This window comes from Triturus cristatus, chromosome 10 (genome assembly GCF_964204655.1).
Source record: "Triturus cristatus chromosome 10, aTriCri1.1, whole genome shotgun sequence".
Classification (NCBI taxonomy): domain Eukaryota; kingdom Metazoa; phylum Chordata; class Amphibia; order Caudata; family Salamandridae; genus Triturus; species Triturus cristatus.
In genome coordinates, this window is record NC_140593.1 from 308,948,971 (window position 1) to 308,969,623 (window position 20,653).

Sequence of the window (20,653 nt, forward strand, 5' to 3'; positions counted from 1 at the left end):
CAACACCTTCCCTAGTGTCCGCACAGACTGGAGTTGGAAAAGTAAATGATACTATTCCAACATCCAGCGCCCCCCCTCCGTAAGTCGTTGTTCCGACTTGCAGAGTAATGGTATGCGGAATCACAACGTGGTCGTTGTACCGACCGCGTTGTGATTCCCTGTGGGGAAAAAGACAGCGGGATGACGACATACATTCATTTTAAACATATGGGAACCAACAGATCGCAACCATGCGGGGCAAGATTGGGCAACACTAGGTATGATGTTGGCAAAACGGAATATAGCCAAACACTGGGGAGATACAAATGCACCAACATATCGAGAATGCCTTGGGGACATGGACGGAGTCATGGTGGCTGAGAGGACGGCATATGTACATTGGGGATGCCCCAAAAAATGGGAAAGAATATGGGGCAAGTGGAACACTTACAGAGGGAACATTTGTGAACCACCCCTGGTGGAATCGCCGGAGATCTTGAGTTAAATATTAAGAGTATAGCACTGTATTAATCCAATCCAATTTTGTACTCAAAATGTAATGGTGTCACACCTATAACAGAGCGATACATTATTTACGGAATCATGTCTTAATGTAGATGAATTTATGAACCGTCAAACTATCACTGTTATTTGAAATCTAATAAAAAGAATTAAAAAAAAAAGATATGTATGTGGCCTTTTGACTCGATTCATCATGATATTCTCCTCCAAAGTCTGGCAGAGACAGGGATTCGTGGTCATGCGTGGGAAAGCAAGTTATCACATTGGGGCTTTTTAGACCAAAGAGAAATTGCTAATGTATGGTGTCCCCCAGGGCTCGATACTTAGCCCAACTTTATTCAATGTGTATATGTCCCCCCTTATTACTCTTACCAAATCCTTTGGTATCTCTACCATGTATTAAGTGGAAGATATGAAACTGATTCTCACCTGGGACAAGAAACCCACCAGCTCTGAACAAAATTTTACAAACTGTCTTTTGGAAGCTATTACGTGGATGAATGAAAATTTCCTAAAGTCCAGCGCAGATACAATTTCTTTTACCTTCTGGGAAGAACAACCAGGTCTCTAGCTCGGATAAATGGCTGGGCCATCATGATAGCTCCCCCTGCCTACTAAGAACTTGGGAGTCAAATTCAATAATGATTTGTCTTTTTACCTCCATGTAAATACCATGTCAGTATACGTATTTCTGTGATTTGGGGCCTCATGTAGGAAGCCAAATACCGGTTGGTAACGCCCGAAAATCGGTAAATATCCCGTTACCGACCGGTATTTAGGCATTTGCTATGTAGGGGGCTGATTTCTGGATTCGGTATTTACCGAATCGGAAATTAAGAAATCGGTAAAATACCGATTCGGTAAATACCGAATCCAGAAATCAGATGTAGGGAGCACTCTAAAGAGTGAAAATTAGTATTAGAAATTCGTTATTTACCACCAAATACAGGTTGGTGATAAATAACGAATACCTTGCAAAAAGCAATATTTTACATGCAAGATTCAGGGGTGCAACAGGGTGTCAATGTGACACCCTGCCACCCTTGAATATGCTCCCCCATTACCGAATCGGTATTTACCGAATCGGTAATGAGGCATACCTTCCCATTGATCCCTATGGGCCTCCAGGCCCATAGGAATCAATGGGAAGGTATGCCTCATTACCGAATCGGTAAATACCGATTCATAATTACCGAATTTTTCCGATTCGGTAAACTTTACCGAATCATTACCTACATCACATTTACCGATTCATAAATACCGAATCGGTAAAATTCGGTATTTATGAATCGGTAAATGTGAGGCTACCTACATATGGCCCTAAATCTCTAAAAAGGTTTGTTGACTTTTTACCCTTTTCAGCAAGGAAGTCGGTTGTTCATGACCTGATTGCCTTCAGGCTTGACTATTACAGTAGTCTCCTCTCGGGTCTGCTTAATTATTTGATCCAGAAGCTACAGGTGGTAAAAATACTGCTGCAAGACTGGTAATTCAACTCCCCCGTCAAAGCTCTATCACAGAGGGTTTGTAGGAGCTCCATTGGTTACCAGTTGGTAAAGAGATTATTTTTAAAGTTTTAACTAATGTGTACAGGGCTTATTATTAAACTGGTCCCAAATTCCTCTCTGATCATCTTGTTCCCTACCAGACACAGAGAACATTAAGATCTGCCTGTAATCTTCTAGCTATCCCAAAGTTCAGGTTACAAACTCGGGGGGGGGGGGGGGTGAGGGGGGAGTGAGGAGGTTCTTGGTGCACAGAAATGGAACAAGCTTTTGCTCGCTCAAAAGCAAGCTGCCACCATTTCTACTTCCAGAAAGCTTCTGAAAATATGGCTGTTCAATCTATCTTAAGCGTTTATTTTCCGGAGGGACAGGTTTAATTTTTTTGTTTCAGTGTTGTTAGATTCTTCTCGAAGTGGTTGTTGCGCTTTACAAATTCTACGTTTATTGATTCATTTATTCAATGTAAACTGATGTATAGAAGAAGCCAGAGTGAGATATTCAAGCAGCATTTAGTTGTGCAAGGCTGGAGAAGTAGGTGACTTGGTTTGTCAGGAATTGCTTGATTCCTTCTAACATCAGGGACTTCATATACCACCTAAGAACTTGAAAAGAGCTTCTAGTGATTTCCATAATCACACTGTCAGTCGGAGTTGCCACTTGAATCCAAGGCTAGAACAGCTCATCCTAAATATTTGGTAAAATGCTTTGAGGGGGAAGGATTCTGTATTGTTTTAGTATATTTATTTATTTTTAGGTTTTATATAGTGCTAGCTAGACCTAAAGTTATCAGAGTGCTTTACATATAATGTGAGATAATTTGTTTGAAGTACATATGTATAAACAAAGAAAAGCATTAGGCATTCAAAGTAGTTGCAATATGAGTGCATCAAAACACCATAAGGTAATGGAGTAAGTGACAGAGTAAAAGCTATAACTGTCAATTGCCTGCCGCAACAGGTCTAGCCAGTACGGGTGTGAGCTTTGGGAACATAGCTCTCTTTCTGTGCGTGTTGAAGTAGTTGTTGAGCAGTAGGTATTTATGGTCCTGTTTGAAGAAGGAAAGAAGGAGTTTCAGTGGAGGTTTAGGGAGTGAGTTCCAGATCTAAGGTGCATTTCCTGAGAATGAGTATGTCTGGGCGGATTGCTTTTTCAGTTTAGGGGGTAGGAGAAGAAGTGAGTTGGAGCTTGTCATATCCTGGCTCTTCCTGCTTTCGAAAGTTTGGTTTCTGGATAGTTGGTGTTATGTGTATGAAGGGCTTTGTGGGTGATGCAAGCAGTCTTGTAGATGCATCTTCCTTCATTGGGAAGCCAATTGAGGCTCTTGAGGGCTAGAGAGATGTGCTCAAACTATTTAATACCTGTTAGGAGCCGGGTAGCTGTGTTGAGAATTAATCTTGGGGCAGCAAGGTGATCTTTTGGAGTTCCTGTGAAGATGGTGTTGCCATAGTCAAATTTCGAGAGGACTAAAGATTACAAAACCATCTTAAAATCATCAGGAGGAATGAACGGTTTGATGTTCTTGAGATGTTTTCGTGTGCAGAGTGATTCTTTGGCTGAGTTGTTGATATGCTCCTTCATTTACATGTTTTTGTCCAGGGTGATGCCCAACCACTTTACTGAGTTAGACAGTGTGAGAGAGCAAGTTTGAGCGTCTAAATACTTGAGCCATTCTTTAATTGGTAGAGGATTGTGTTCTTGGGTAGAAGAGTAGTAGTTCAGTTTTGCTGAGGTCCGACTTTAAGTGCCTGGTGTTTAGCCAAGTTTGTATCTTGATTAGTGTGGCATTCAGAGGTAGGATGTCAATGGGTGATTTCATTTTGTAGTAGAGTTGGGTGTCATCGGCATATAGGTGATTGCTGCCCCTGCTTGTTTCAGAATAACTTTGAGGGGTTCCATGAAAAGATTGATAAAGGATGGGGTGAGAATTGAGCCTTGAGGGACACCATGTAGAACTGGTGTAGGTTTCGAGAGACAGTTGTTGATTTTTATTTGTTGCGAGTGATGTTGTAGGTAGGATGTGATCCATCTTAGGACTTTGCCATTGATACCAGTGCGGTTCTTGAGTGTCTCGAGTAATGCTCAGTGATTTACTATATAAAAAGTATGACTGGCATAACAATACAACAAACTGAATAACCTTCCTTCATTTAAATATCAACAACTAAGTCACTAATCATCTCATGATATAGACATAAAGGCAACAGATAACTATTTAAGAAGAACTGAAGAGTTCCTATAGAAATGAATCAACAATGACATAATTTTTGTGTTGGATGCTGTACTAAAACTCACCCCAATAATTTTTGAAAATATTATAGCAAACGCGGGTTGCGTGGCTCCATTGATAATTGCACAGATGGTACCAATGACAAAGTATGGCCACTCAGTCTTGTTCAAACTCATAACTTTTGCAAAGGAAACGGGAGGCACGTTTTCATTCTGAAAAACAGAATTAGTACTTTTTAATATTCATATATTTGAATAGGTATTTTTTCATGATGTATTATTTTTATGGGATTGCAGTGATATAAATTCATTTAAAATAAAAATGTTTCTTACTGAAATATTTAAAAATAGTTATCATAATGTTCTCTTATTTTCAAAAGCACTGAGTGCATAAAAAGCACTAAATTAAAATATTTTAATGTTGGAAAAGAAGCAATACCAGAAGTCTTTTCATTACAATCATTAAACTTTTCCACTTTGTTTGGAAAAAGATACAACTGTTAACAGATGTCAAGTAAGAGATGTGAGTAGTTGAATGAAGTTTGGAAGTTGTGTACAAAAGGGGAAAGGATGAGGAAACGGTTCCAGTGGGACAAGAATGTACCTGCCGCAAGGTGATCAGGGTCCAAAAGCAAATATAAAGGAAAATGGCAGAAAATTTGAGTCTCCGTAATACAGAACTCGTGGGAAGTGGGATTAATGGAACCAAAGAAGTTAGAGGTCTTCCTTGTCGAAGACAACCAGGCAATGGAAGAGTGGACATGTTGAACAAAAACACAAAATGTCAATATCAATATGATGGGACATTTTTTAAAACAGTAGAAAAACAAAATAACAGTAAATGAAGAAAATGATTCTATATATCAAAAAGAAAAGTAAAAATCATACATAGCAATTATTAATTTTACCTCAGATGCTAAGAGCTTAGACCCAAGAAGCAAACCATGTTTAAAAGGCATCGAGAGAATCTACTTTCTCTGTCTCTCATGTGCTGCAAATCTAATAAACATCAGCTCACAGTCAAACACTTTTAAATGAAAAACAATGAAGGGCCTGATTATAGTTTGGTCAGAGTGGAATTTACAGCAGTATTACAGCTCAGCCCAATGTTCCCTCACCTCGATTTCTCTGGAGCAGAAAAACTAGACCCGATTTTATTGGCTGGATAATCAACCTGGTTAAATGACATGCGGTCGGGGCTGTACATATGACCCACCCTCTGTTCTAACTTGACTCACTCCTATGACATGGGGAGCATGGAATTCTCCCTCAACAGCCCCCAGCCGTGGCTGGCCCCAGGTGTTCTCCCTAACCCCTTCTTCCACCCTACACCTCCCTTTAATTGCATTTAAGACTTTCTCAGAACAAGTAGGAAACGGAAGTAGATTTGTCCTTGGAACAGGGACATCACATGCAGATTTGGACCAGTAATCCTGCATCCACATCTTACTCCTCGTTCCGGGTACATACTCATAACAACCAGATTTATATGCAGGGACACCAGCCAGAAATGTTATTTCTGGCTACTTGATTTCTAAGCACAAGAATCTTGCTACCTTGTAACTGAAGCCTAAATGGCATGACATGGAATCGTTTTGGCTTTTATGTACGTGGAGAAGCTAAGAAATCAGAGAAGTTTATCTGTTGGGGAAATACTGTAGTGCTGGCAACTCAGTATGAGAATAAAGAACATCTAAATAAAGCCTCGGCATTGGCGACTCTTGGTCCTTAATTGATAGACTGAAGTTATCAATACTGGACCTAATGCTTAAATCAGCATTGTAACAACATGCAATAAAAATAAACTAGAGTAGCAACAAATGTTTCCACTAATGCCATATCAAAAAGGCAAAATGTAAATACTCACAGGCTGAACAACTTCTACATCGATTTCTGCATCTTTCCCTTTTTTAAGACTTCTTACGGAGGACTTCTTTCTCACTAGCATTAACTCTGATGCTTTTGGTCCCATTCCTGTTGGACTGTTTTCGATATCAAAATCCATTTCTGGTCCATTTTCATATTCATTATTTACTACTGATGTCTGCAAAACGATGCAACACTATATTAGCAATTGATTATATTACAAAAGGGAAAATTTTTACAATTACGAAGTGCGTCATTTAGAAGTTTGCAGGGTGGATGAACTACCATAATAAAGTTAGTTCACCCACCCAAAAACAGCACATTTTACAACAATGATGCCCCTGCTGACTCAGCAAGAAGAAACCTATGATCCACCTGCCCTTGGATCATACACAATTAACAAAAGTATGCATAATACTCAAAACTCATCAATAGTTTTTTTAGGTTACACTTGAAAGACACCAACCATACTCACGCCCAATAGTTCAAATTCACATTGGATACGCCTAAATGTTGAACCTAGAAAAAATATATAACAATTGCCGTATGCATCAGGATAATATTAAGGTACTAATTCAAGTTTCTGAATTTTCTGTGCTTTTTAGTATTCCTAAACAGTCAGGAAAGGTCAACAAAGCTGATGCTACTCAAACCAAATTCAATTTATGCTCCACACAATTGACATGCTCCCTTAAAACACATTTTTCTGAACAAAGGCATTTTGGATATAAAAATTTAATATAAGTTGAAATGTATCTCATGAACCCATACCATTTAAAGATATAACAGCAGCTTTCTCCTGGTGTACTTTCCTAAGTTGGGAAAGTACCCATGGGTAAGAGTAAAACTGAGATATGTGTGTTTAGGTAGTAAGTCCCAATCATGTTTGAAACAGCTATCATATTTCATTGAGGTCTTGTGAGGCGCTGAAGTTTCCAATGGTGGAATAATGAAGTTCTTCTACATGTAAAACTGAGTAAGATAAATGAATCTTCTACCACACAAATGCTTCTCTCAAACATCATTAAGGACCTGATTTAGAAGTCGGCAGAGGGAATACTCCAACACAAATGTGACGAATATCCCATAGGATAGAATGTGATCGTAATGCGGGATGTCCTTTCAGCTTGCAATGCAGACATACATAGTAAAACAATTTCACCTAAAGCACATTTGCAAGGTAAACTCTGAAATCAAACAAAACAGGATTTCTCATAAAAAGTATGATTGAAGCAGTATGAGAGGGTGTTTGCTGTTTTACACACTGTATACACAGTCAATATATGGTATTTTATGTGGTTGTGTGGGCTGTGGACATAGAACTTTTCTAACTAAAGTAGTTCAAAAATATTGAAGGATATTGATTATCTGAATTAACAAATCCTACTTGAAATTGAAAAGATAATGAACATTGCTAATTTCTTCGACCACAAGATGAAAAAAGCAACTATAATGAGAGCAAAGCTGAAAAGGAAAACTCAAGTTGTCCTAGCACTTGTAGTCATGCAATGCACATATTCTGTAAATGAAAAAGAATATACAGCATTACCTGCATGGTAACAAGTTTGAAGTAAACCCCCTGCTTAGCCATCAGTTCATCATGTGTTCCCTGCTCCGTGATGACTCCGTCCTCAAAGGCAGCTATGACATTGGCATTTCGAATAGTAGATAAACGGTGTGCCACCACAATGGTAGTCCGACCTTCTCTAGCCTGAAAATAACAAAAAATATATATCTGAATTCAAGCGCAATAACTAAGTTGCAACTAAAATAATAACAAAATGTTTCCTTTACTTGCGAGTAATATAACACAGGAGTGGCAGTGGACCAGAAAGATTCTGCACCTAACCCGTTATCTCCATTGACATCTATTTATGATTAAATTCTATATTCAAATATGTGCACCCCCTGATGACACCCACTGCCAAAGTGCCACATTAATCTAAGGTGAATAAGTAAAAATAAGTTCAAGAGGTGCCCCCCATATACTACAATTTACAAAGATTGAAAAATATTATCACAAAATTCTACAGTCGGTATGAATATTCTCTTTATTTTCTTTTTCTTTAAAATTGCGCTAATATATATACACAGAAAAAACAGTCAACGCGTTTCATCCATATTCAAATGGACTTCTTCAGCACACAACAGTAGTGGGGAATTCTATTGAATAATCCGTTCTCCCAACAACAACCTGTTATTTTCATATGATTCAACCGTTATTCCAGTTGTAAGTCTTCCTGGAATATTCCATCAAAATATTAAAGAATTAGATCCTTCATTGCATTCCTTAGTCCATTGTCCATGAGCATCTTTTATTTTGTTTTAAAGAATTGGAAAAAAGAGGGCTAATCTGCCCATTGTCAAACACTGCAATTGGTGCCAAGTGGGAAACCGAACCACCCCTCTCGGCCCACACGCCAAACGAGATGAAGGAAGCCTTGCAAGTACTTTGCACGCCTGAGAAGCAAACAAAAGCAGAAAGTGTGCATTCCCTGGTTCACAAAAGGCCTTGGTGTGCGCGTTTAAACATTTAGCTACATTCAAGTGAGCCACGGAGGGGGTTTGCATTTCTGTTCATGTTGAGGAAGCCCATGAATTTCAAATAGAGAGAATGCAAGTGCGTCTTTTATTCATAAAGGATATCTGACCACGTGAGCACTCTTTCGCTATATTCAAACTGCAAATTAGACAGTGACTATAACACCTGCTTTCTCTTAACTTATAGGTTAACAGCCATCACCATACCTTGTCAGCATGTCTGCGCAGTCGCACTGACAGAAGATTATAGAATATATGCGCTCACATAGGCTTGTCAGGGCAGCGCCCACAATATAGCCAGCAGAGAAAACAGCTTCATGTAGGGAGGGAGAAAGAAGATGAAAAGGATGATGTGTGACAGGAGACCCGCTATTGTTTTTTAAGGGCTCGCCAACAGTCCGCTTCAGCTGTTTGTTGTAGAAATTCAATTGTCTCTAATACATGACCACAGAGGAGCCCCTAACTTTTGATTGGATGGCTTACTTGCCTATCTCATTTCCCTGCTTCGTATTCGATTGCTTTCCTTCCTATTCTTTGCTTGTCCGAACTCTGGAGCAATTGGATGACTTGTGTCCTTCCACTTCTTGCATTCACAGACCTGCTTTTTTCTTCAAGCACTCCATCGTAGAGCATGAGTTAGTTTTCTCGCTCCCTCCCTTTTTTTGCTTCTTCCCACCTCAAATATCCCCCATTCCCCATGTTGCTCCCTCTCTTTTCCCACAGCTATTCCACTGCTTTCTTCACCAACCTTTTTGAGAAAAAAACAATCTCTCCTCCTCTGTCGGCCATCTGCCCCTCGCTTCTCTTGCCGTTTGGTGGCGCTGACTATCTCGGCCCTACTCCCACCCGCTCCTCCATCGTCCATCACTTTAGTATTATTTTTTAATATATTTTATTTACTTATTTGTTGGGCGTCTGGCAGCCACAATTTGCTTATATTGCCACTCCTTTCTTAACTAGCGCTTTCACACACATTTTGCCATATTGAAATGGTAAAACAAAAAACCTAAATAGCGGTTTCATCATTCTGTATGTAAGTGAATGCATGTATATACCATCATGCTGGAACTCTGTAGCACCATGACGAATATGCGCTCATGCCTTATGATGCATACATGTACACTTTATTCCTTTTAGCTCTGGATTTTTAGACAGGTTTAGCTGTCTCACCGGAGCATTGTTTTCCTTCAAATGCATATTTCATATAGATACACAGAGCAGCTATTGGTTAGTTGGCTTGATCTACTGGTCTCTTATATTGTCATTCACATTTAGCTTCAGCCCACCACAGCATACAGCATAGGGCAATAGGTCAGCCTACTTTACCCACTGACCACTTTCACTTTGAATGACTGCACAAAGTCTCTGCACATTATTCACATCCGCCTAAAAATAGCCCCTTTGTCTTCGGACAAAGCTGGTTCAAATGTGCTTTTTAATTGATCTAACTTTAAATATTCTCTATTTTGGCCAAACTTCAGGTGTCCAGTTCAATGGTGATGTATTTACCACCTCTTTTTTAGGTCGAGCCTAGGCAGCGCGCATGTACTGTCTTCGAGACATGCTGTATTCATTGCATGGGCTTTGGGCACACCCCTCGCTTTCATTGGTTCCTCCTAAAATCTTGCTTTATTATGCTCTCTTTGTAGTTTTTCTCCCGTCTTTTGGCTCTTTGTTTCCGCCCTGGAGACTGACCCTGTTACATTAATCGGGTCACTTTTTTACCATATAGGTAGAATTGGGCACTACTTTTTCTGTTTTGACTCAGCTCGCAGTGTCATTCCCCACCACCTCCCGCCTATCACTGCGTTCCTGCACATTGCTGCTTGTATACGACAACGGTAGACAAATACTCACAGGGGAAGGCACAGCCATAATAATGTGTAAACGCCAGTCAAGTCTTAGCTGTACGAGAAAGGGCAGAACTATGAAAGCCTGAGTAAATACGACACAGGCTTGAGCTTATATTAAAAAACGTTATCTTAAAAGTGAGTCTCTTCATATTTTTTAATGTATATGTTTGTTTTCAATTTCATATGTTTGATTTCATTCATTTTTTTTAACTGTATCAGTGTTTCTTTTTAATATTTGCAAACAGAATTATGTTGGTTGTCACTACTTATCAGTAGGCTATGCTGTATTCTTTAACGATTGGTACTTCACTGATGTCTGAGTTTATTTTCTGCTTGCAGCAAATGTGCCGGACATTATGCATTGGGAATTTTTGTATTGGGATTGTGCAAGCACAAATAAATGTGGACACAATGATTTTTATCCTTTTTAGATTGCGCCTAGACAGCATACTGATAAAGCGCTCTAATGCCCTTGGCCTAATACCCTCGGTAGGTTTGCCCTAAATGCCAGTTTAGCAGCGCTTGCCTTCTCTAATTTTATTTCCATCACGGGCCACGCCCTGCCAGGTCTACTGTATACTTAAATACTTCTCCTCTAATTTGCCACTGTTGCTGCATTTCATGGCACTCCAGCCTCACATGTGCATGCATCTGCCGCGCTTCATGTGTGTCTTATACTTATAAAGAAGATGCCTTCAGTTTATGCTGAGCTCAAAACCTCGGAAGGGAGCTGCTGGATGATTAAGCGAAAATGAAATTTTTTGTGTCAGTCGTTTCATAATAGGAAATGCTTTCCTTACAGAGGCTCTCAAATGAATCTATCACACATTCACTATATAAACATGTCAGGGTTGGGACATGAAACAGCCAGTGCTGGCATTCTCATGCTGTGCATAAATCAGATCTCATTCCGGCACTACCTCTGCTTTAGTCACACATACATAAGATGAGACACTTTATACAGTTCTTTGAAGGCAAGGGCTCTGTGGTGCCGAAAACCCGAAAACAAATGGTGCAGTCATTCTTCTACTTCCATGCCGCAAGCCGTACCTCTTCTTTATCAGGATTGTTTGCGACCTGTAGGTCTCTCTTTTATGACAGCTTTTGTTTGGCCCTGCTGCCTTCCCATCTTTAATCCGCCCGCTCTCCTGCCAGACTGGTTTACATGTTACCTCTCATTGGAGTGCTTCTAAGAGTTAACATTCATTTTCTGTCTTCTCCACTAACCTCAAGCACCTCATCTTTTATGTATTTGTTCCACGTCGCCTCTTTCTGCATATTGGCCTACACCTCTTATCTGTTTGGATGTGCAGTTCATGCTTTTTTTGGGTTGCACTGAAAATTAGGGAGTGCTAGTGGCCCTTTGTTGAAGGCAGGACAAATATTGTAAGATGTTGCAAGTGCAGGGCTTCAACCTCTTGGCATTGTATAACCCATCTAAGAGATTGGTATTATGTTTCTTAGAGCGCGTGCAGGCTGGAATGAATGGTAAGTAAATAACACTTGTGCGCTATATACTCACTTTATTCACTTACACTGCACCGTCATGTAATAGGAGCACCTATTATATCAATTTAATTTTAAAAGTTTTTGAATCCTAGTTACTTTTGAATAGGATTTTTGTCTACATGTGAATAAAATAAACAAAACACATAGCGAACATTTCTTGTAAAAAGGGTTCTTCATAACCATTGCTGTGGACGTCAAGGGCTACACTTCCCCCATAGGGACCACTTGTGCTGATACTTATTCTCATAGGATTAGGCATGCAGTGGAACTGGACTAAAGAAGCATATGTAACATACAGAGGGCTAGTTCTCAGCGTTCCACGTGGTAACCTAGTCAAGTCTAACTTCACTCTATCATCTATCAATATCTATCATCTCTCACTCTATTTAACTTCAACCGATCATCACCCTATCCCATCAAGACTCGCTCTTACTAAAGCTCAGGCTAGCCCTTGGCACTAAAACAAACCTGACGGACTGGAAATCAACTACAGAAACTTCCTACGAGAGATGGTGGAACATCATATGTGCCACTAGAGGTGCTGAAAATATCATGTACCAAAAAGGACACAACACCACTGGCTCACAAGGCTTATGAGACTCATTTGACCATTATCTTCAGAAGATCAACCCTCCGTAAGGGCAAATTCCACAAGCACACACCCTAGCCCTTGCAAACCTGCTGTCATCAAAACCCTTATAGTTTTGATGACAAATCGGGGGATCAAACCCTCCCTACTCTTCTCTTAACCCCTTTTTTCCTCTCTCTCTCCTCTAGCTCTTCTTCTCTTGCAAACTCTGTCAATTCACTCTACAACCAACTAGTGTATACCAATATCTTGCATGTGGGCCTGTCATCTTTGTTGACGCCCAATGGACTTCCTATAGTAGGCCCGTAACTGCCACCTTTGTTATTATTAAAGCAGCCTAAAAATCCAGATTTCATGAAAGGCGATGTTATTCTACAATGATCTAATGTAACAAACAGTGGAACTAATTAATGCAAGGTACTGTAATGTATTGTCGAACTAAAATGAAACTCTATTCAGCCATATATCATATCTTGTAGAGTGCAAGCACAACTCAATTTGTATCTGTTTACTGCTTATCTGCCCCTCTTTTACATATGCCTTAACAATAAAATAATAAAATGTTTGAACAAAAAAGTCTAATTTCACTCTCTATTTATTGTCACTTGAAACCCTTGGTGAAACCTATCCTGTGACAGCTACCCATCTATAATTGTATGTTTTCAACATGTTCTTTCTATCTGATTTACAATGGCATTTGTAATATAAGTGCTTAAAATATGTACATAAAAATGCCTCTGAAATCTGCGACCGACACTGATGCAGTTTGTCACTGCACAAGTATTACTGCTCATAACTACTTGCAATTTATGAGACTAGAAATGACGGAGCACTGATGGAATGGCAAGGGAGTACCCTTTCCACTAACATTATAGTCCGCCCACCGGATTTAAATGCAGGCGGACCTTTGAGGTAACGATGGCAGAGACAATGTCTTCCCTGTGGTTACACCACTTTGACAGTCTGACAAAGTAAGGGCTGTCGGAGGTTGCCATGGGATCCACCCACCTAATTTATAAGGGAGAGCACAGAGGTCAGTTTTCATGGCTCGTCCCTGCCAGAAAAACCTTGGCCGTAGGGGGCAGTGAAAAGTGCAAAATACCTCTCTTGCCATGGGAGCTTCAGCTGAGGCACCTGTATTTACATAGTTTTAATCTTACCTAGATCCAAGTAAACTTCCTTCCTCCTATTTATCTTCTTTTTCTAGAGATGGATATACACAGCTCAATCTCCTAAGTGTGGACTTCAATGTGGGTCATGCTTCAAATTGTTCTCCTATGACTTGTTTCACCATGGTGTTTTGACAAGTGACTTTTCCACAACTATACTTTAATATATCAATATCAAATCAGGAGGCACTCAAATTGTAGTCATTTACATAAATTCCCAAATAGTGACAATGGTGCATTGATCTTCAAAAGTCTTCTTTATTAAAACTCAAATGTGTTTTGCTCCAAACACAAAGCGCTTCTTTAAGGGTAAGAAAAGCCCTCTGCTACCACAACATTTCAGCGACATCACTTTTATCAGATCAGATATCCTGGTAACATAAACTTTTGATACTATACGTCTTGACTATGGCTTCTACCTGGTGTCCTACAATTTCATGCATGACTACGATTACACATTGGACTCTCTTCCATTGACATCGTACACATATTCGTTAATCACAGTACATTAATACTAAACATTGTGACAAGTGAAAGTTTGAAGCCCAAGTGCAGATACGCCAGGCTGATATGACTTGTAGCCCTGAAGAAGCTCATGTGTTGGGAGTGAAATGCATTATTCTTTTTAAGCTGTGTTCAATAAGAATACCTGAAGATCAACACACAATTGTCACTATTTGGGAATTGATGAGTGCTTCTTTATTTGATATTATTTTTTGGCTTCAGCAACAGTATCGCTAGGAACTGGGTGGTGTTCAGGGTGTGCACCCACTCACTGTTTGGGAGTGACTTTGGGAGTGCTGTTCCACACTCATTAACTGCTATGTCAATGACTATATTTTAAGGTGTTTAGAAATATGTAGATCTCTTTATTTAGGGTGGGTATGCCAACTGGTTTATGGGTGAAATTTGAATCCAAAATTAAAATATGATTGAATGAGAATAGCTGATCGTTTTAGCCCCATAATTTAGTTTTGCACTTCAAGATCCTAATTCTAAAAGGGCTTTCTGCATGGCCATGTGGGAGAAGGGAGGCACTCCCCAGGTCCAAGGAGGACTGAGCTGAAATAACTCTCATTCACAGAATGTTTGCCTACAATTGGTTTGGCCACAGGTTTCAAAAACTTTTTTTCAATTCTTATATTATATGGGAGACTGCAATCTGTGTATACTAGTCTGTCTCCATTTTCCTGCCAACTAGTGACATCTCTAATCACCTGTAGTAAAGAAATTATGTAGCTGCATTAAAGATGACATCTGATGTTGCTGCCAGAGTCAGCAGCCAGGGTGAAAGGCAGATCACCGGGCATCATTTCAGCTGCAGTTTAAACAAGGAAAACAAGAACTGATATGTTTTTCTAAAAAGAAATAGTGATCAGTAGAAAGGAGATAATTATGGCAACATGTTCAGTTTTTTTTCTATGCCATAGGCCATTAACGGAAAGTTAAATCTCTGCACGTTTCTACACAACTTTTTAAAATCTAATTTATATTAAAATGATTCTAATATATTTTTGCAAACATTACCAACTGATTTTTAGTGTGTTTCATTTTGCAGTACAGATTCGTCTTTTATTCCCCACATCCGCAATGAATATGAAAGCAATCCACCAAGGAATTACGTGGTTTGTGGGAAAATGATGATGTGACTATGTATTTAAGGAACACAAGATTCTGTGCCGTACAATAAAAATATATTTTGGAGGTCAGTGACATTATAAAAGAACTCTGTCTTTGTCCTTGTTCTTATATATGATCATTTAATTCCTTAGTGACTTGCAATATCCTTATATTGTACAGCAAGGGGGATACCTTTTTCCATTTATGACAACTTGCAAAATATCTTCCTTTGTGAGATGGCAGAAACATATCTCTCTCCTCTGCAATGGCACCCGATTGTCCTCCTACATTCAGTAAAAAGATATCAGGCCCAGGGAATGGGACCACTGATAATGATCCCGGCCCAATAGCACTCTCCACATCACTCACTGGACATTAATTTCAAACACCACTTTTTTAATTCTCTTTTTTGCACTTTAGGAATTTCCATAGAAGATGCAACATTTGAGTTTTTCTCCTTCTCTCCATACTAATTGGGGGATGCATCAAGATGCTTACAGCAATAGTGCAGCCTTTAATCTCGAAACTATTTAAATAAGGACATGTGTTTGCTGTCAGTGAAAAGGTTAATGGTCACTATAATAGTAGCCAATGTTTTCTATGAAATATTTGCTGTCCGTCAGTTGAACTGCTGCCTTTGTTTTTCAGGGGACAGGACTCATGTTTAATAAGCAATAATGGATCAGCATTTGTAACACATCTAGCAACACTGTCTCTAAGGGTGCTCCCATTTGATTATTGCTTTTTACATTTTTACACTTTTTGTCTTTGTGTGACTTTTTGCACTGACATTGCTGGGGGGTTTGAAAAAGGATTCTTTTGTAACTGATGATATTGTTTTTAACTAATATAGTTTTCATATATGTAATATGGGGATATGACTTATAAGTTGGGTACTTACATGTGCTTTTATTTGTATTAAAGTTTTATGTAAACTTCTTCCTTGGTGGTATGTATTACAAACTGCAGAACCCCAATTGGAGGTGGGGAGAATTGATTGTCTAAGTGGCGTGGTTGATTGATCAAATCTATTGGTTGACAGAATGGTTCCAAGGGGAGTTTTTTATTCTACTGATTCGTAGTACCCTGTTCCCTTGGTGTGAGGGGCCCCCCTAATTTTTTTCTATAATGCTCTGAGGTCGCACATACCACCTGTTACCTTGCAAGGCTAGGGGTGCAAATGGTGCACTGTGAACCAGCTAGGACTGAGGCCAACATATCCTGATGGCGTGCAGAGAATCAGACCAGCACAGTTTTGACATTTAAGTTGTCCAACAAATTCACAGTTTTACTAAAAGTATAAGCTGCTTGACAAGGCCATCTGTTATAATCTATTGGAGTGTGTCTGTTAACTGTCTATGGAACTGTATTCTACCATCTCATTGTAATCTCTGTGAGAACATCTACGGACGGCTACCTTTCACCTAACAATCTAAAGAATGGCATCTGTGAACTCTCAGTGGAGCTGTAGGAGGACAACTGTTTGTTCTTTGATGACATCTGTTGGCTGTGACAAAAAATGAAGCCCTTCAACGCCATGAAATGGGAAATGGGATGCAACATTATTTTTTTTTTAACAAACTTTATTGACGACTTTAACAGTGTTGAAATTTACCAGTCATTCTACAGAGAATGGGCCCGATTCACAGAACTAACTTAAGACAAAATCCTAAACTTACTACCATTTTGGTATTCACAGCAGGCACTTACTCATTTTGGTATTCACAGAAGTTAGGAGTCCTAACTTTAGGACTCCTAAATGCCTTCTGTGAATACCGAAAGTCTTAAAATTAGGATTTTTCGCAGTTTAGTAGTAGTATAATTAGGACTCCTAACTTTAGGACTCCTAAATGCCTTCTGTGAATACCGAAAGTCTTAGAATTAGGATTTTTCTTAATTTAGTAGTCCTAAGTTTAGATTTAGGACTACTAAATTGAGAAAAATCCTAATTTTAAGAATTTCGGTATTCACAGAAGGCATTTAGGAGTCCTAAAGTTAGGAGTCCTAAATTTAGGACTACTAAATTGAGAAAAATCCTAATTTATTTTTTTCCAATGTTTCTGGATGATGTTGGACACCTGGTTAGACACGTTGTACGTGGTTACGCAAGTGAGTGGTATAGTTGGTTCAGTTGGTGGTTTTTGTTCCAGTAATGCCTGGTTTTGGTTGTGTGTCCTTTTTTTTTGCTTTTTCAGTGATTGTTTTTGGATATCCTCTTTGTTTAACTTTTGTTGAAAGTTTCTGTGCTTCTTCCTTGAAATCTTGTAGATTGCTGCAGTTTCTGCACAACCTCCGATACTGTCCATAGGGCAGATTTTCCCTGAGAGTTCGCGGGTGAAAGCTGGTATAGTGAAGTAGAGAGTTGCTTGCGGTAACTTTGAAGTGGGTCTTTGTCTCAAGTTTCCCATTGCAGTTCGTTATGCCTAAGTCAAGGAATGTGATGGTTTTTCTACTATAAGTGTGAGTGAATTTGAGGTTCGGGTCACACCTGTTGATCCAAGTGAAAAAGGACTTGAGTGATTCTTCCGTGCCTTCCCATACTAGAAGGACGTCATCTATGCATCTCTTGTAGAACTGGATGTTTGTTATTGGTGCTGTGTTGGGATTGAACAGATGGATTTGTTCAAAATTATAAACATACAATCCTGCCACACTTGGGGCAAATGTGCTGCCCATTGATGTTCCGTATATTTGGAGATACAGTTGTCCCTCAAATTCAAAGTAGCTTTCCTTTAGAGCCAACTCAGCACACTTTAAGATGAACGATAATGGTGTTTTGTATTCCCAAATATTGGTGTCAAGTGACTAATACCACAATGTAACTGCAAAACTGTAATAGCAAGCACTATATGAAAAATGATTTATTATTAATCTATAAAAGGAATTCAAAATGTTGTTCAATGACAATTTATTTTTTACTAGTTTTAATGTTTTAGATTGTATTACCGCAAATCTGAACAACATAATAAAGTTTGGAACCCAAATGTGAAAGTGTTTACCAGTGTTCATAAGTGTCCAGCTCTTCAGATACTGAATAACAACAATTTAACTCCATGCACTGCCATAGCTGAATACATGATCATTTGGTATTCGGCAAAATATTAACATATGCTATTCAGCAAACCACAAGTTAAAAGCACAGTTTCCCTCCACTTAGTTGTAAGTTAAAACTGGTTTCTAAACAGAGCAGGTGGCATAAAGGTGATCAGATCTGGGGCTGCATTATGCATACGGTGCACTTTCACTGTTTGCGCCATGGCACACCTTTCAAAAGGTGCACTGTTGCAAAAGAAGGACAATGTGCCATATTAGAAACAATGCGCTGTCCCTCGGGCTGCCCTTCGGACAATACTTTCAAATGAAATACCCAGCAGTTGTTTTAAAGCCACTCCGTGTTTCACCGTGCAGGAGGCATGGTGCCTGCACTTTAAAGATGGGAGAGAGATCCCGCTGCATGCCAATATAGTGAGTGACTGCACCCGCCCACAGGGGGACGTCTGAGGGGTCCAGAGGACCCCTTTTACCCCCTCCAGAGGGCTGCCTTTGGAGGCGCACTGGAAGTGTGGCACCTTTTGGTGCTGCACTGTCAGTGCGCCTCCTAAGGGCATATTTGCCTCTGCTCCCATGTCCATAGTATGGCACGGGGCAAAGGCAAAGTGATTCCTCCATGCAAATCAGGTAATGCCCTCTCATAATAGTGCTGGTGCTACATGTGCACCACCGCTATCAGTATCACAGAAAGGGACAAACAAGCTTCTGCTGCCTTCTGTTATGCCCACAGGGCACAATGTATTATTCGGCCCAAGCATTGTAGGTTTGGGGCATCAAGGGGCTTAATAGGGTTTAGTACCCTACCTCCTGAGTTGTTGTTTCTAGGTGCTGACCGGGCAAGATACAGGAAAATTAAATAATAGCACATTATTAAAACACCTTTGATGTGTTGATTCTTAAGACTAATGCTACCCTTCGCAGATCACTAGAAAAATGTAACTATAAAGAGACAGCTGTTCTTGATTACTTAGCTAAAGAGATCACAGTTTTTTACATGAAGCCTCATGTTGCAGCAACACTCATGCAATAAAATATTGGTTCAAGTAATGCAATAATAGGAACCTTGTCCAGTGCCGCTTGCACAACTGCTTCGCTTTCTGTGTCCAGGGCAGAGGTGGCTTCATCCAGCAGAAGTATCTTTGGTCTGCGAACCAGTGCCCGGGCAATGGCGATTCGCTGCTTCTGTCCTCCACTCAGTTGGGTTCCTCTGCTTCCAACCAAGGTGTCAAATTTCTGTAATGATAACCACAATATTTTAGTATTGGTAAGGTCCGTTTGTTGGAACATGCTGGAACTATTTTGTAGGGAATTTATCTCCACTGGTGCTTTAATCTAGTTAAGTTTAATGCTGAAGGTGAATGGTGGCCCACGAAGTAGCCAATTGTTGGTGTGTGTCAACAAGCAAATGACCAATAACCATGTAATAAATCCCATTATTTTCCAGGTGCAAAACAGCACACTTAAATGTATATATTAACCATTTATGTGACATAAGACAATAACAAACCAAAACTCATTCAATTACTAGAGGGATCTAGAGCAAAACAAACATTCACTGCCCTCCTCACTTCCATATATAACTAACTGAAAGCTGCACAGGGGGGAGAGCATGGTCTTATGGTACATCAACACATTTCATGGCTCAATAATGACAGAAAAGTCAAGTTGGGAATATACAACACCCCCAGTCCATTAATCTACTTTTTCAAATTACAGGAAGTAACATAAGGAAAATACAAGTGCACTATCTGGAACCCACCATTTAGCAATGTAGATTCTAGAAATTAAATGGAATCTGCAGGATTTCTGTCCAATCTGACTGCAGCCATACAGTCCACATTTCCACATCGCTCAGTTAATCCCGGGGAGAAATACTGCCATTTTAACATGTACAAGTTTCTTAAGTTGCCCTCTCTCCCACACAATGACTTTTGACATGCCACTTTGTAAGAACACTATCACAACACCTTGAACATCTTGTACAAGGCCTTAACATACATTGTGTAAATGTGGTTGTTTGTTATTTGTCCATGAGGCAACGCAGCAGTCAATAGATCATTAACAATGTCGGCCTGGCCGAGGTCTTGACTTTGGAGCAAGGACGCTTTTGGTTATAAATAAACAAGCATTTCCGGGTTTGGGCAGGGGTGCACATTCTGTTATTGCGAGGTTGCTGCACACTGAAATCTCAGCCTAGCTGATTGCTGCTCCCTCTGTGAGAAG

The 20,653-nt window shown here is 39.7% G+C and overlaps 1 protein-coding gene across 1 annotated transcript in view; it reads right to left on the bottom strand.

Moving 5' to 3' along the window:
* LOC146789359 (ATP-dependent translocase ABCB1-like) overlaps nt 1–20,653 on the bottom strand; it is a 502,439-nt gene that overhangs the window by 186,080 nt on the left and 295,706 nt on the right. The window contains exons 14-17 of the mRNA XM_085631305.1: nt 19,493–19,663; nt 7,648–7,809; nt 6,100–6,276; nt 4,299–4,445 (exon numbers count right to left, since the gene is read on the bottom strand). Coding sequence (XP_085487431.1) covers nt 4,299–4,445; nt 6,100–6,276; nt 7,648–7,809; nt 19,493–19,663 — 657 coding nt within the window. The remainder of the gene's footprint in view (nt 1–4,298; nt 4,446–6,099; nt 6,277–7,647; nt 7,810–19,492; nt 19,664–20,653) is intronic.